The sequence below is a fragment of the Meriones unguiculatus genome, chromosome 20 (assembly GCF_030254825.1).
Source record: "Meriones unguiculatus strain TT.TT164.6M chromosome 20, Bangor_MerUng_6.1, whole genome shotgun sequence".
NCBI lineage: Eukaryota > Metazoa > Chordata > Mammalia > Rodentia > Muridae > Meriones > Meriones unguiculatus.
In genome coordinates, this window is record NC_083367.1 from 44,170,372 (window position 1) to 44,186,561 (window position 16,190).

Below are 16,190 nucleotides of genomic sequence, written 5' to 3' on the forward strand. Positions count from 1 at the left end.
AAGGAGACTACTGCCAAGCCTGACAACCTGAGGCCAATCTCTGGAGCCCAAATGGTGGAGGGAGAGAGCTGACTCTCACAAGTTGTCCACACATATGCTGTGGCATACACCCAAATAAATAAATGTGATAGAAAATTTAAATCATGTGTGAAAAAAGACAACAGCTTAGGCAATTTTGTAATCACAAAGTCTGTAGAAGATTTGCATGTCGACTGAGTAAGTGGGGGGTCCTTAAAATGGATCGTGCCTTAGAGTGGACTATGCCTTTTGGACGTGGGGAGAATGTTCATTTTCTTCTTCATCTCTTGTTACGTATAGATGACTCAGACCCTGCTTCTACTAATCTGGAGAAAACTGTGAGTAATGCACACTGAAAGGATAAAACTAACATTTCTGAAGGATAAAAATTACGTACAGGATTTTTCAAGTGTGTTGGTTGATGGTGATCATCAACTTGATAGGATTTAGTGTCTCCTGGGAGACAAACTTTTGGCCATGCCTGTGAGAGATTATCTCGACTAGATTAAGTGACTAGGAAGATCTACCCATGAGTGGGCAGTATCATTCCCTTCGATGGGTCCTCATAAGAAGGAAAACAAAACAAAACAAAACAAAACAAAAAACAAAAAACAGCTGAGCACAAGCATTCATCATTTTCTGCTTCTGGGGTGTAGACACAAAGCAAGCTCCAGCTCCTGTCCCCATGCCTCTCCCACCACAATGGGCTGTCACCTCAAACTGAGAGACAAAATAAGCTCCTTCCCTTGAGTTGCTTTTATTGGAGTATTTTATTACAGCAACAGAAAAAGGAGCACATACATCAAGGAATAAGTTATAGCCGCCACATACTATCAACAGATGGTTGCAAACTCAAGATTGGTGCCATCTGACACATACCTTAGGAAAAAAAAATTCCCTTGCAATGTTGAAAATGAAATTTAGAGGGTGATAGTTGGTCACACTTCTAATGTTTAGAACCATCTTGTGAATTTATTGTACATATCTATGTGAAATGTAAAATGGATTTGGAAAGTGTGTTATGTACCTATTGTCTCCCTGAGCATTGCTTGCTTGTATAAGCTCCTAATATAGTCAAGATACTCAGCAAAGCCATTTCCTCTTCTGCCTGGGAACCCACTATACTATGTTTCCGGCTCACTTGCATAGAGGTGCAGTCATGTGACGGACTGCAGAGCAGAAACAAGGTGTGTCACTTTGAGGACAGACCCTAAAACACGCCTCACAATTTTCTTTTCCATGAACTCACAGAAGTATAAGGGTCGTTAGTTACGGCAACTGGCATTTCCTGACTAATGTGTTCACGTTCGCATGACTCAGGTCTAATTTATGATTTCTCAGTTTAACTAATAATCGGATCACTCTGGGAGAAGTGTCTAATCTATAGTTAGGCTTGGGTGTGACAGAAGCTCACTTTATATAGCCATAGCCACCCAGAGCCCACTTGGGGATAGTAGAAGCTGTTCCGGAAGAAGGGGAGTCATTGTGAGCCAGGAGCCACCACCAGAGTCTCCTACATGAAAGGTATTAACAGAAGGGGCTAGGACTGACTGGCCCCCTTAAGCTGGACCTTAAGGTAGGAGAAGAGGTAATATTCCATCAATCTTCCCATTTCTCAGGAGCCCTAATGCCAAAAGACCGGCTGTAAATCCTAGATAATTAACTCTCGGAGACAATTAACCCTCCCTTGAGAAATGTAGACGGAATAAAAGCCTAGAGCTCATTCTTACTGTGTTCAGGCAGGCCATTTGAGAAAGCTCAAAAGAGCTCTGGCCTGGCACCTTTTGGCTGAGGACAAACCATGAGTGGAAAGGAAGACATTCCAGCAAGTAACAACAGTGCCAGAACACAGGTTCAGGTAAGCAACTGTACAATCAGTTTAATAATTCTGGCGTAACACCTCAACTCTCTTTTGGGGAGAGTACTGCTTTCTGAGTTGGTTAGGGGCCAGGCCTCATCATGTTTCATATACACTGAAGGGATTGAGTATTCAGTTCTCTTCTGTCCAAGGTACAGCGAGTGTCCCAAAAGCCCATTGGGTAGTGCTACCCAAGGACTGGAATCTTCCATAAGAGACAAAGATGAGGAGACAGCTTAGGATACATAACTGGGCCCTGTTCTTCTATAGTGTTTGAGGCATGGGGGCCCCCTGAGAGGTGTCCTGGCCAGTTCTCAGGTATGTCTCTGGATCCTTGTTCTTTCTTGAGCTTAGTTCTCAAGTCTGTCTATCAATTCAATGAGACAATCTCCTAATAAATTTTTTGTCTGTTTCATTAGCTGTAGTATGCTTTTGATCTCTCAAGGGAAACCCTTGACTGATACAATGATTTTTCTCTTCCATTGTCTTTCCAATGACAACCTGATGATATATGCCATTTGAATTCATGAAAGCAGTAGCCATATATATATTTTTAATTTTTTCATCTATATTATAAAAACTCTCTTTTATTTGTTTGTTTGTTGAAACAGTTTCTCTGTGTTGCCCTGGCTGTCCTGGACTCGCTTTGTAGAGCAGGCTGGCCTCACACCCTGAGATCTGCCTGCCTCTGCCTCCACAAGTGTTGGGATTACAGGCCTGCACCACCACACCCAGGTAGTCAGTCACTTCCTGACTAATATGCTCAGTGTTTTGCTCGTCTCACACTGTTGTTTTCCAGTATCTAGCAAGTTGACTTATTAATCTCTTAACTTGGAGAACCTCAAAGATAAATTTTGCGTATATACTTACATATTTTGTCTATGAAAAAGCACAAACATAATTGTATATATAGATAAATACGTATATTACATATATATGTTTTTTAGACAATATAATAACATTACCTGTACGTATATAATTTCAGGGATGACCACTTGGTATCAAATAACCAATTGGTAGGTCCTTAAATGGAGAAGATGGTTTCTCCTGCTCTTAGCCTTCCCCAGTTGTCCATAATTCTTTATCTAGAATTGAGGTCCCTTCAGCTTTCCTCCTTCCATTGACACGTTAGCATTTCAGTGGGTGTTGTCACTGTTCAGGTCTTGTTTAGGTATGCATGTTGATGAGACTTCATGAGTGTAACCTCTTTGACATTTCTGGGAGACAAAAATCTCACAGCAAACTTCCTGATTCTCTAGCTCTTATAATCCTGCCACCTCCTCTTCGGCAATGATCCCCGAGCCTCAGGTGCAGGAACTGTGTTGCAGATGTGTTGGCTGGGAATGGGCACTACATGTTCTCTTGTTCTCTGCATTTTAGTTGGTTGTGGTTTCCTGCAACAGTCTTCATCTATTGCAAAGAGAAGTTTCTCTGATGAGGGATGAGAAGAACACTTACCTCTGGAATATTTATAATGTAGTTAGGAATTACACTGGTTTAGTTTGGTGGCTGTTATAGTTTCTCATCTAAGATACTTGACTTCATCAGCCTTAGGTTTCCCTTAGCAGGCCTGGTTTCCATCTTGTTGAGCATGCCTCAAGTGCAAGCCTTAAGTCCAATCAGGGAGCTGTTGGTTATCACCAAGACATGTGTGCCATTATTGCACCCTGAGGACTATCATGCCATTCTGGTCATTGATGCAGTTCATAGGCATCACAACTGGGTAGGACTACTGGCTGCTTCCTCCCTTGGAGGTTTGCATGACACATTCTGGTACCATGAAAGACAGTCATCACAGAGGAGGCGTTCATCTTAGACTCAGCTCATGTCCTTTTGGTCCTTTGTCTGAAGTGCATGGTGCATTCCAAAATAGGGACTTACCTTCAACCTTGGAGGCAACTAAGGATGACAGCAATATCCTAAAGTGTTTTGGGAATCTCTTGGACAACCTTGAATAACAATGCAAAAAAGGACTTTTCATGCCTGGTGTTCAGGGTTTTGTTAGATATCTATTTCTCTTGCAGGGGCAGGGCAGGCCAAGGGAGAGATTTCATTTAAACCAAATAATGTATATGTATACACAGACATGTTTTATATTTAATTTTACATAGATAGAAAATAAGATGACTATGACTTTTTCTTTAGACATTCTTATTATTTTACTCACCTACCTTTTTCTTCTGCATTTACTCTCTGCTCTCTTTCCCTAATTACCCCCCTCCTCAAATTTTCCCTCTTCTCCCTTCAAACTGCCTATTCCTTGCTCTTTCCTTCTCCCTTGCTCCCCACTCCTGCCACAGTTTGTTTTACATTCCTGGTTTTTGCAGTTTCTCCATGTGATGCACTTACGTCTGACAATTTGGAACTGGGAACCACAAATGAGAAAAAAAAGTGATGTTAACTTTTCTGGGTATGAGTTGCAGCACTCAAGATGATCCTTTGTTGTTCCACCCATTTGCCTGAAAAGTTCATGGTTTCCCTTATCTTTATGGCTGAATATTCCACTGGGTACATGTCCCACATTTTCATGACTCCTTCTTCAGCTAAAGAACTTTTAGGTTGTCCTAAAAGTCTTAGCTATTGTGAACAGAATGGCAATGGACACGGCTGAGAAGTATCTGTGTAGTGTGATGTCCAGTCCGTTGGGCATATGCTGATGCATGGTCACTTTGGAATTCATTTCCCTTGTGCACGTGTGTGTCTCCGCATGGGGTGTGTGTGTTTATAGGTGTTTGTATGTGCTTATGAGTGTACTTGCCCTTGTGTGTAATGCCTGTAAAGGCCAGAGGTCAATGTCAGGCTTTCTAAACTGTTTAATATATTTTTAGACAGGGTCTCTCACTGGATCTGGAGCTACAGACACTTGCCACCATCCCAGCTTTTTAAATGTCTAATTCTGGGACCCAAACTCAGGTTCTCCTGCTCTCAGCAGCCAGCCCTTTCTTTATTCAGAGCCATCTCCTTAGCCCTTCCTTTGCACATAGTTTTTTAGTTGGAGTAACTATTTTTATCTTCCTGTTGATTGATAAGAAAACTAGTCTACTAAGATGGGAAACACTAAAGTGTTTCTAATAACATTAAATATACATTGAAACAAAAACTGGAAACACAGATTAGACAAAACAAAAAGAGAACACCAGAATAGAAACAGAGGACTTAAAGGTGAAAGAAATAGAACCAACAAAAACCAACCAAGTAGCAAAATCTAGGAGATATTTTACATTCTAATTGGTCTAATAGATACTGCTTGTAAGAAAATAAGAAAACAAAATTGACCCAATCCCTTTAAAGCTATACTTAGGAAGAGTTTTTGTTGTTGTTGCTGTTTTATTTGTTTTTTTTTTTTTTCTTTTTTAAGCAAGGCAAGTAAAGAACTAAAAACATAGAATGGAGTCTTGCTGGGAGTTGGTTAATTTGTCATTTACCCATTTTGTCTTTCATTTGTCCACTAATTACATGGAGAAGCTATTATGTTGCAGATGCCAAAAAGTGACTCCTCTGAAGAAACTATAAACCATGAGGTGACTTATCCCATCTGCTCTGGGTTTTGGGAAGAGATTGGACATGGAATTCCTGAGTGTCACACTCTCTTTTCCTCAGTTTCCTCATCCATCATGGATCACTTACTGAATAAGCACCGCATATTAAAAAAGGTCAGCGCCAGTATTTTTAAACTACAGGGGGGAAAAAAAGTAGTGGGCAGGAAAGATAACACAGACCTTGAGCTCTGAAGCCAAGGCTGCTTTGCTTAAACGTACTTCTCAGAAGATGGGATATGCTGGGGGGGGGGGCGGGGGAACGGGGGGAGGCGAGTTTCTTGCCAAAATCATTAAGGAAAATGATTCCGAGTATGTCTTAAAACAGAGCTTTCAGTAAACAGGAATTACCTTTAAAGAAAATCAGGAAGGCGAAGTGTTTCTTTTTATGAAGCTACATCCTGCCATAGAAAAGCTGGATCGGAAATAAAGACCAACTGCATACCAAGCCGGCTATTATTTCATCAAGGAAAATCTGAGCAAATAGCTCAGCTCAGCATCGAGTGAAAACAAGAAAGCCCAGAGAAGCCTGAATGCCCTAAGAAGCCAGACAAGCAAAGGTTCCTGCTAAACAGCTGGAGAAAGAGCTCAAACAATCTCTACTGGGTAGTTCTGGGTTTCTCTGTCACAGGCCCTTTGCATTTTAGCAATACTTTTCCTGGTTTTGTGTGTGTGTGTGTGTGTGTGTGTTGGGGGGGGCATATATGAGTGCCCAATAAAATGAGGCTAATAAATTATGAATTTCTCCTTGTTATTCGTTGCGCGTTTGCGGGCTCTAGCTTTCCCAGTCTCTGATCTTCACTTCTCTTAAGTTCCAACCACCATTCTCAACACCTTTCCATTTTATCCTCCCACTCTCAAAGGCGAGGCTATTTCTCTGGAGAAATTGGTTCCCATGGCTGTGGGGCGGAGTGGCAGGTGCCAGCCTCCACCAGCAAAGCAGAAAGCAGCTCGTTCCCTCCGCTTCTCCCCTGTCCACCCCGCCAACTCCCAACTCCACACGATCCCCAGACACACGCCTCCTCCTCCACCACCAACCTCGCATCCTCTCGCACACCCTAGCTGCCTGCACGCCAGGATGCCCGCCACCACAGTAACGCTCAACCCACTGGGTGGCCCCACCCATGCCGGTCCCGCCTCCGAGGCGCGCACCAATGGCCGCGGTCCTCAGCTCCCAGAGGGCTCCCTGATAGGGCAGAGCGACCTGACAGTCTCCGGACGTGTCCCGCCCCCACTCGCACCCCTCGGGATCCGGAGCAGCCCGAGCATCAGCGAGAGTAGCTGCGAGGAGCCGCGGTGGCGGCGGCGCGTCGGTGCAGTTGCGCCATCTGTCAGGAGCGCAGCCGGTGGGGAGGGGGCTCCGCGGAGAGGAGGAGGGGTCGCCGTGCGCCGGGCCTCCGAGACCCGCCCGCCGGTCGGGAGCGCAGCGAGGCCGCCTCGAGCCCGAGCGCTCCGAGGACTCCCCCGGGCGCACACAAAGCCGCCGCCCGCGCCAGGGAAGGACCGGGCTGCCGAGCCCGGCCGGGGACACCGGCGCCGCCCCCTCGGCGCTTCGCGAGGCCCACGAGCTCCCGGGCCCCGCCGCGGAGCCACCGGAGCCTCCAGGGCCGCGCCAGAGGAGGGCGGGGGAGAGGACCATGTGAATGTGCTCCGGAGCCGAGCGCCACGCCACGCAGGTAAGGGGCCGGGGATGCGCGGAGCCGTGGGATGCTGCGGAGACGCCCGGCCCAGCGCCCCCGCACAGGCTGCTCCCGCTGCGGTCCCACCGCGCAGCCTCCGGGGCGCCCCGCGACGCAGGACACCGATGCGGGGTGCGGCCCCCGAGGCTGCGCAGGCACCGGGGTATGTTTCCTCGGCCGCCGGCCGGCGCCCGGTGAAAAAAAATAGGATTTGGCTTGGGGGCGAGGTTGGCCCAGCTCCGCCCCCGCCCTGCTTTCGCGGCCCCCCGCGGGGACCCGGGCTGTGTGTGTTGTTTTAATGTCAGGGATGATGTAATCACTTAATAATTGATGCCCCGTGCTGCCTTCCTCCCCACCCAACCCCTGCCCCACTCCTCCACCTCTCGGCCTCCTCCCTCGGCTGCCCTCGCCTTCCCCAGCGCATCCTCCTGCCTATTTCTGGAACCTCCCTTGCACTTCCCCCACTCTCACCTTCACCCTTCCTGTACTACCACCCACCCACCCCTCCCTTTTCCCCTGTGCCTGGCCTGCCTTGCCTCCTCTTCCTCTGTCCCCCACCCGTTCTGCTCTCTCAAGCTCATTTCTCCTCCCTTCTCCACTCGCTGGATTTCCTCCCTACTTCCCTAGGTCGGTGGATGGTTTTGTTTGGTCTCCTCCAGGCTCTCTTATCTCTGCGGCCACAGGCAGAAGGGACTGGACTAGAAAGAGGCCACCAAGCTTGGGCCCTGGCTGGAACTCACTGGGAGGAGGGATAATAAAATCACCCATTTTGCTCCTCCTTCCCCCAATAAATCAGAGTCGCTCTGTGTGTGTGTGTGTGTGTGTGTGTGTGTGTGTGAGAGAGAGAGAGAGAGAGAGAGAGAGAGAGAGAGTGTGACACAAAGAGCCCTTTCAGTTCATAGAGAAGAGACACATAAAGTACCCAGGGCACCATGCTTCTTGTGTCTCGTCTCTGGGGCTCCCTTTCTTTCTGATGAAGCAGTTGATCTCTTTAGGCCTTTCTGCCACATTTACAAAAAAAAAAAATGAAAGCTCAAAGATCCCGGGTGGCAGGTGCAAGCATTTTGCAGTGTTCACAGACTGGTAACGTTGAGTGGCAACTGCAGTTTCTTCTATTTAAGGGAGGAGATTATTTCAGCTGTTTCAGGAGTTGCTTTACTTTCAAGGAAACCTCTCTCCTCCCTCTTTCCCTCTTTTTCTTTTTGGGGGATAGGTACTGATACCTGAGATGGGATAAATTGGTGGTGGAGTGGGGGTTCAGAAGAATTTTGTTTCGGAGTCAGATTCAAACTGTTTTTAACAAGAGTGAGGCGGTCTGACTGGATTCTCTGAAGTCCAAGGCCACTTCGCTGAATGAAGTCTTTTGAAATGAGCTCTGGTCTGCCCAGCAGTGTTGCTCTGCCCTTTTATTTAAGAAGCTGGGGCTGTGGATGGGCAAGGACTGGGCTGGCATTTGGAAGACCACTGGAGATGCCACTTGCCTGCTTCAAGGTTGACTCGGATGCCACATCCTTCTCTTACCACAGAGCAACTACAATACTTGGCATCCTTTGTGCTCTGCCTCCCTGTCTCTGCCGGGTGAGCACCACGCATTCATGAGCTGACTTCAGAGGAAGTGGTCTCAACCCTCAAGCTTTAGGGTGCAGTTAACTCTGAGCAGGGGATGAAGATGTTCCTCTGAATGTGGGAAAGTTAATGTCATGTAAGCCTCAGGCGTGGCATATCAAAATTTAGGCGGTAGCTGCCGACTCCCGGATTGTGGTGCCCTGGCTGTTGAGAATAACAAAACTGTTCCAAGTTATTCTTTAGCCATTTTATCTGAAAAGAGTCGTGATGTATGACACTCCGACATTCCTCATGGAACTTTTTACAGTATGTATAGAAAGGCAGAAAACAAGGCTGGTGTGTTGGACACCAGGCCCAGAAAGGAAAGTCAGTACACAATAAACTTATGCTGTACTGACCAAGGTAGAAGCACTTACTAATGATAAGGTTGAGCATGAACAAATGTCCTCCACTTTCCAGGGATCTGGACTCTCCAACCTCATCTGACGTTCTTGAAGCCTTTACCCTCCAGGCCCAGCACAAATGTCATCTCTTTTCAGAAACCTTCTCCAACTCCTCTGCTACAGACAATGTCTCCAAATTTGTCTTTCAATGTTGTCATCACATATTATGTTTGTCTTCTGTGCGTGCAGAGGACAGGGGACCTAATCTGGCTTGTCCTGTTTTCTCTCAAGTTTTGCTTTAGTTGGTATTTCTTGGTGGTTTTCATTTCATGTGCAACAAATGTGAATTAGGTCAATGATATGTACCCAACATCTGTTTTAAGTGGATTCATGTTAGTGGTTATTATAGGCCTGAAAATATACAGTGGTACAAAAACAAGAGATATTTATTCTTGCTCATGTGATAGTCCAAAATAGGTGTTTCTGTTCAGTATGTGGCTTTCTTCTATACAGTGAGTGATTGTAGGTCCCAGTCCTCCATTGTGCCACAGCTTTCCATTGGAACCTGTTTCAGCTGACAGATTGGTGGTATAAAGAGAGTGGGGGAGGGTGTATCTACCTTTAAAATGGTTTGGTCTGGGCACAGCACACATCACTTCCGCTCAGTCTTTAGGAGAAGGCTGACTGTATGGCCATGTTTTAAGTGCCGGAGAATCTGAGATGTCTAGCTTAGCCATGGGCCCAAAGAAAGGGAAAAGAAGTGTGTGTTTGGTAAACAGCTTTGCACAACACTCAACACTTAACAGAAGCCACCGTTATTTTGTTGCTTTGGTTTTATAAGTTTCAGGTATTTTCATCTTCAGCATGTTTTGGTTTTTGTCATTTGGGGAGCCATTTATCATTGGGCAGTCCATTGCCATACCTTCATTTGATGCCGGCTCTGTGAACTTGGCTGTGGTTTGTTTGTTTTTTTTGTTTGCTTTGTTTTTTGTTTTTTATCCTACAAGTACCTATCTGGGCCTAGTTTTTAATCTGGAAATTCTGTAGATGCCATAGTGGCTAGAGAGGATCCTTACAAATCACATTACCATTTTATTTTAGTTTCCTTAAGAATTTAAGAAATGGACACCTGCTGATATCAGTAAGGAGGGGGTTTTATGGGAGCTGGGCATCGTGAATGAGGGAGTGAGAGTCTTATATATGTTTGCTTTATACAAGAGTCTTCTACCAGTTACCGAGGACTAAACTCATATTAACAGCTTATTCATTGACACAGTTTTTTCATGATGATTACTGTTTTGGTTGGGAATTGAACTTCTCTTTCCCTTCAGAATGTAGGACAGGTGAGACTCCATCACCAGCTTTCCTGGCTGTGTCTTTGCATCCAGCATATTACATGGAAGCTGACTATGCTTCTGGATCTTGAGTAGGGGAACTGCTAGCATCCCAAATGGCTCCTAGTTCCCATAGACCTCCACACTATTGTAGGAGTTCTGTTCATGTTAGTCATCACAGTTGATAATGTACGTTTATTTCTTCAGTAGCCATTTCATTACATTAATATTCTACAAACATTACCCTGCTATGTAAGTTTCCTTACACTTAATTAACGTTCTACAAAAATTAGCCTACTATGCTCTTTTGTACAAGGAAGCAAGGAGATAGGGCTATCGCAGTGAATGCTCCTTGTTCTTCTGAAGCCCACAGTCTACTAGAAGAGATGACAATAATAGATAATAGTTAACATTTATTGAGTATTCACTTTGGGTCATGTTCTACTTAAGCTCTAATCTGAGCAAGAATGATATGAACCAGTGTCTCCAGTAATCACCATTTTATGGAAGGAAAATTAGAAGTTTCAATACTTCTTGAATAACTGATCTAAAATCATAATTGTTAGGGAAGAGTCAGGATCAGGCTCAGTTAGTGTGGCTACAGTATCCTTGCCCTGCGCCACTAGGTGCAGGAGGAGATCTATGGGAGTAAGAATTGGTTACCTGAGTTTTGTGGGAAGTCCGCTGTATCAGAAAAAATATGTGTGTGTGTCAAAAGGTACATACACGACTGTTTGGGTGCTGCGACTAGTTCAAAACTAGGTGGGAGCAGAGGGGAGAGATGTGCCGAGGGATCAGACAGAGCTGAAGGAGAAATTGAAAACATTTTTAAAAGTGCTCATCCTGAGTTTCAAGTAGATGTGGCATGAGCCTTACTTGTGTTTTATGAGCATAACTTGGTAGTAGTGTGGGGTTTGGGCCTGAGGTGGACACGAGCCTTTCTGGGAGGAATATATGCAGAAGCTGGGAACAGCAGATGAAGGCTTGGAGGGAAAGTGTTTAGTAGAGATGGAGTGAGAAAGATTGAGACACAGAAGAGAAATCGCTGTGGGATGAGGTGGAGAGTTGTAGAGACCAGTAAGGTACCAGAAGGGTAGCTTCATTGTGGCCACTTTGGATGCAGGTGACTGGATGGGTGGGTCTGGAATGAGGGAAGAAGACTAAGATTCAAATAAATATTTGCTAGTAGCAAATTGCAAAATACTTAAAGCCATGGATATGTTTCTGGGGGAGAATATGGCAGTAGAAAGAATAGGTGTGGCCAAGGTGAGCCCAGTAACAGAAATAAGAGTGCAGGCCCTCAGTGGAGGAGATCCCAAATAGGGGACAGCCAGGAACTTTAGTAGTAGCTGGAGCCAGAGAGGTGACAGGATACAGGATGAAAAGTGCTATTGGATTTAGCGTAGGAAGTTTGGAAAACCAAGCAGAGAATCATCCAGGGAACCGAGAAATAGCAGTCTTGGCATCTGCCTCTCCATGGACAAGTGCAGGTGTCAGACATACAATCACGAGGAATCCGCTCAGAGTTTTTAAGGTTGCAGGCCGTGGGACCTGGAATCTTAAGGATCATATAATTCAACACGCTAATTTCACTCGGGACAAAATGAATCCAGAGAGAATTGGTAACCTGCTCAGAGTGCCGAAGTCCCCAGCTTTTGAGCCCTTCAGTTCAGGAGAGGGATGGGGTTTAGAGTCCGGAGCTTAGGTGGAGTCCCTATTTGATCATCTTAGATGTGTGACCTTATATTTCTACACTTTGATTTTTTTTTTTAATCTTAAAAAATACTTATGGGAGGGGCAAATGCAGTGAGTACAGGTGTGTGAGGAGGCCAGAGGTGTCAGATCCCCTGAAGCTAGAGATACAGGCAGTTGTGAGCTGGCCTGATGTGGGTTCAGGGAACTGAACTAGTATCTTCTCCAAGAACAGTGTACATTCTTAACCATGAGCCTCTTCTGCTTACACTTCTTTATCTCTAAATGGAGACTGAAAGAATTGACGAGTATAAAGCACTTAGAACCACGCCCTACATATCAGTAAACTGTGTTAGTATATGTAACTGTGTTTATATATAACGTGTGTGTGTATGCACACACACACACACACGCATACACAAGCATTTAGAGATCACAGTAATGCTTTCTTATGTACATGATCTTGAGCAACACTGTATTTGTGTGTGTGTGTAGGGTGTTTTGAGTGTTTATAAAGAGATTTAATGGACGACTGTCAGTCTCAGAGCAAGGAATGTTAGGAAAGGTAGGAAATTCGCTTATCTGGTGTGGTTGAATGCATTTTCATTGAGTCTTCTTAAGAAATACAGACTCTTTTTTATCCTTGAGAACAGAAGCATAAAGACATTCTGAAGCCAGCCTTGTAAAGGGTTTCTTTGTTTTGGTTAGACAACCAGAATTGTAACCTATTTACACTTCAGCCTCTTGACTTCGACTTTAAAATGTATCCTGATTCTGTAAAGAAAAAGAAAACTAGAAAGAAAACCATGCATTCGATTTTTGTAGAAAAAAAAAGATCTGGGTTATTTATAGAAATATGACCATCTTTGAGAGTTTGTAGTTGAGCAAATCTAATTTTTAGCTCTTCAAACAACCTAAGTAGCCTCAACAGCATTATCTAGCTGGGCTTGGGGGACATGTAGCATAGACAGCTTAGGGATAAGTGACACTCTGGACTTGATTAGGACGCAGTAATCCTAGAAGGATATAAATTGAACTGGATTTACGGCCTAATAAAAACGTGGGAAGAAAAGATAATGCCTACTGACTCATGAAACTTTAACAGTGTTTGCTGGACTCGGAGTTGTGACATTTGGATGCCAGCGCTTTTGTTGGTCTCCGCCTGTTTGTGAAGGGCCTGCTCTGGGCCTCCCTTGAGATGGGAAGCCACCTTGGTCTTCTTGGGTCCACTTCAGGAAGCACACATCCCATTCTGCACTAGTATGCCAACCTTCTCAGGCGACACCATGCTGTCTTGGGAAGGTAAATCTTGAGCACCTATTTCCTATAAGCTTTGGGGAGAAAAAAAATGATATCAGAAAGGCTCAGCTGATTGTTTGTCGCTATTCAAAAGGCTTTTCCTGGGGTTCGCAGGCTTTGGCCCTGTACTCTCCTCACCATTTTTGTGGGTAATCAAAGGTGCACGCTGCTCTCCACAGCTGCGCGTTCTTGTCTGAATGTGGCTGGACAGATAACGCCAGCCTTTTATTGAGCCCTAGAGGCCTGTGTTTGCCATTCTACACACAGTAATTTTTTAATCATAACAACTCCATGTGACAGGCACAATATTATTATCCCCATTAGTCACATGGGGCGACAGAGGCTCAAAGCTGTGAGGTCACTTGCGCGTGTCACACAGCTAATAGCTAGTGAGGCCAGGCCTGGGTGCTTCCTGCTTCTGAAGGCTGTAATACCCCTTTCCTGCCTCCTTGCCTTTGCAGTTGCTATGTCATGTGATAGGTAGGGCATGTCCAGGCACCTTTACCCCACTGTGGAAAAGCTCACTCCTGACGTGGCCGCTGAGGACTCACTTCCTGAGAAGCCCCCCCCCCCCATCCCTCAGGGCTCCCACAACACAAGCTCACCAACTCCTGTCACCCTCATCACAGCCTGACTCATGCAGCCGAGGGAGTCAAATGGGTTGGGGACAAGGAGTACTGGACTTTTACAGTGACATGTAAGCACTTGGCAAATCATGGGTATATGGGGGTGACTTACCAGGGTAACACACAGCGTTATTCCATGACATCATTAGCCCCGCTTAACAAGAGAACTGAAGCCTAAAGGTTATGTGATTTTTGTCATGCCAGTGAGTGGCAGAGCTGGGGATGTGAACCCAGGGGGTCTGGCTCCAGTGCCTATGTTCCTTACTTTCCTTTTGCTCCATCTCTCAGAGGAGATTGTGATCTGTGAGGGAGCGCGCGTACCCAGCAGATTCTATGCCAGCCTCACAGAGCCAGTGTATTGCAAGCATTGGTCCTTCTGTACTTCTGTCCACCCTTGTAGAACAGCGAACAGGTAATAAAACCAGGTTTGCCATCAGAAGAAGGGCACACTACGTCAGCGATTGCAGAGTGCCCAGACGCTGCTGGAGTGTGTGCTCCCAGGCTGCTTTCTGATTCCAGTCAGCCAGCCAGGGTCAAACACTCTGAGATCTTCTCTGTAGCTGGGAGGAACAGTGAGAATACAGGAGAAAGAACTTTGAGAAGGCAGGGGTTGAAGCCAGAATGGAGGCCCAGCTCTAGTGGTGGGGAGCAGGTGGGGATTGTTAGAGATGAGCCCCCCCGCGCCCCCAGCCAGAGTTGGGGGAGCCTTGGCTTCTGACACAAGAAGACCTCTGAACGTGCACCTTAAAGGTTCCTAAGCCCCTGCTTCTTTTGAATGTGCTAGTGGAGTTTTATTTGGTGAGTTCAATCTTTATTTTCTTCAGTGCTTCCATCTTTGAGGTACCCCAAAATAGTAGGCTTTTTAGAAGTTGTGTAAGGAGTCCATCTGCTTTGAAAAGTAGGGCTTTAACGGAAAATTTAAAACGAGCCAGTTTTTCTTTACCACAACAAAGCCTAGGGAGCTTTCCCCAATCCTTCTTTTAATCCTCCCCAAAAGTGATTGGGCCTGTTTGTCTGTGACAACCTGTCCAGTTTAAACTTCACTGAAAGGCAAATGCTCCCTATCAGTTCCTTCATTTCCACACCAGTGTGGTATCAGTTCAAAAGCCATGACATTTTCAGATATTGTTGCTTGTGAACTTTGGTTTTTGTTTTAAATTTATTTGCGCAATTGAGTGTTTTTAAAAGCATTGGTTCCTGTTCCCAGTTTTCCCAGTTATTCTCTCAGTTTGGAGGGTGTCACTTTGCTCTAGTTTATTTTCTAACCTAGAAATGTGAACACAGCATCTTACTGTTCTCAGACACAGCTCTGGAGCTGTATCAGCACACTCTTAACGTTTTGTCATTCTTATCTTCTCATTGTCTCCTCCCTGACAGTGTCGCTCTGTGCCAGTTCTTTGTACGCTGCGGTCTGGTCCACGTTCTCAGGGTATGTATCCTTCTGCCTCTGGCTTGCAAAGAACATTTGCTTCACTCCCATGCTCTAGATTGACTGGGGAGGCCCAGATCCTTGTCAGCAGGAGCTGATGTTGATGCTGGTTCCTTCTGGGTGCTAACCACCCACAGTGTAGGAGAAGAAAGACTGGATTCCTGAACATGGCCTTCTAAGACTGCACTCTCCATGTCATGCCTCGGTTATACCTGGCACACCTCACTGCTTAGCCAAGATGTCTGTCCAGTCATTCTACCTTTAATATGGATCATGTATTTCTTGCTTTTATTGACCTTTTCTGAGCCCCTAGTCTTTCCCTTGGAATTCTTCCCATTTGTCAAGGCCCAGCTAGAATCCCAGTCTCCTCATTTTCTTACATTAAACATTTATATATCTCAGTAGCTTTCTAAAATGTGATGCCTTGTGTTGTTAGCTAGAACCTGATCTGAGAAATCCAAGGCTTTATGATTTGTCCACGTTAATACTCCAGCTGTTATTTAGCCATGACCAGCTCTCCAGTATCCTAAAGTCCTTATTGTGGGAGTCCTGACTTTTCAAGAGATTGTTGGTTCTTTTGGTGCTAGCGTGTTGTTTGCTCTTGCATCTTTTGGTCTGTCCACTTGTAACTTGTAGCTGAATCACTCACAAGTGGAAGGTCAGTAATGCTTATTTAGATGGGCCATAGGCCAAGGTTTTGATTGCAGCTGGTTTCCTGGATATCATGGTACTAGACTGGCATCTTCCTGAGCAGTGAGCTTCCGTGCATT

General features: G+C 45.4%; 1 protein-coding gene across 7 annotated transcripts in view; it reads left to right on the forward strand.

The window, feature by feature from the left end:
* Positions 1-6,654: 6,654 nt before the first annotated feature.
* Positions 6,655-16,190, forward strand: part of Fyn (FYN proto-oncogene, Src family tyrosine kinase) — a 197,793-nt gene continuing 188,257 nt past the window's right edge. For 2 of the 7 annotated variants that reach the window (XM_021657250.2, XM_060373357.1), the window contains exon 1: positions 6,657-7,088. Coding sequence is in view for 2 of the 7 variants with exons in the window: in XM_060373354.1 (XP_060229337.1) it covers positions 7,056-7,088 (33 nt within the window). In the remaining 5 variants the exon portion in view is untranslated. Of the gene's footprint in view, positions 7,089-15,368; positions 15,421-16,190 lie in introns of all 7 variants that reach the window. The other 5 variants (XM_021657249.2, XM_060373353.1, XM_060373356.1 and 2 more) reach the window with 4 other exon arrangements.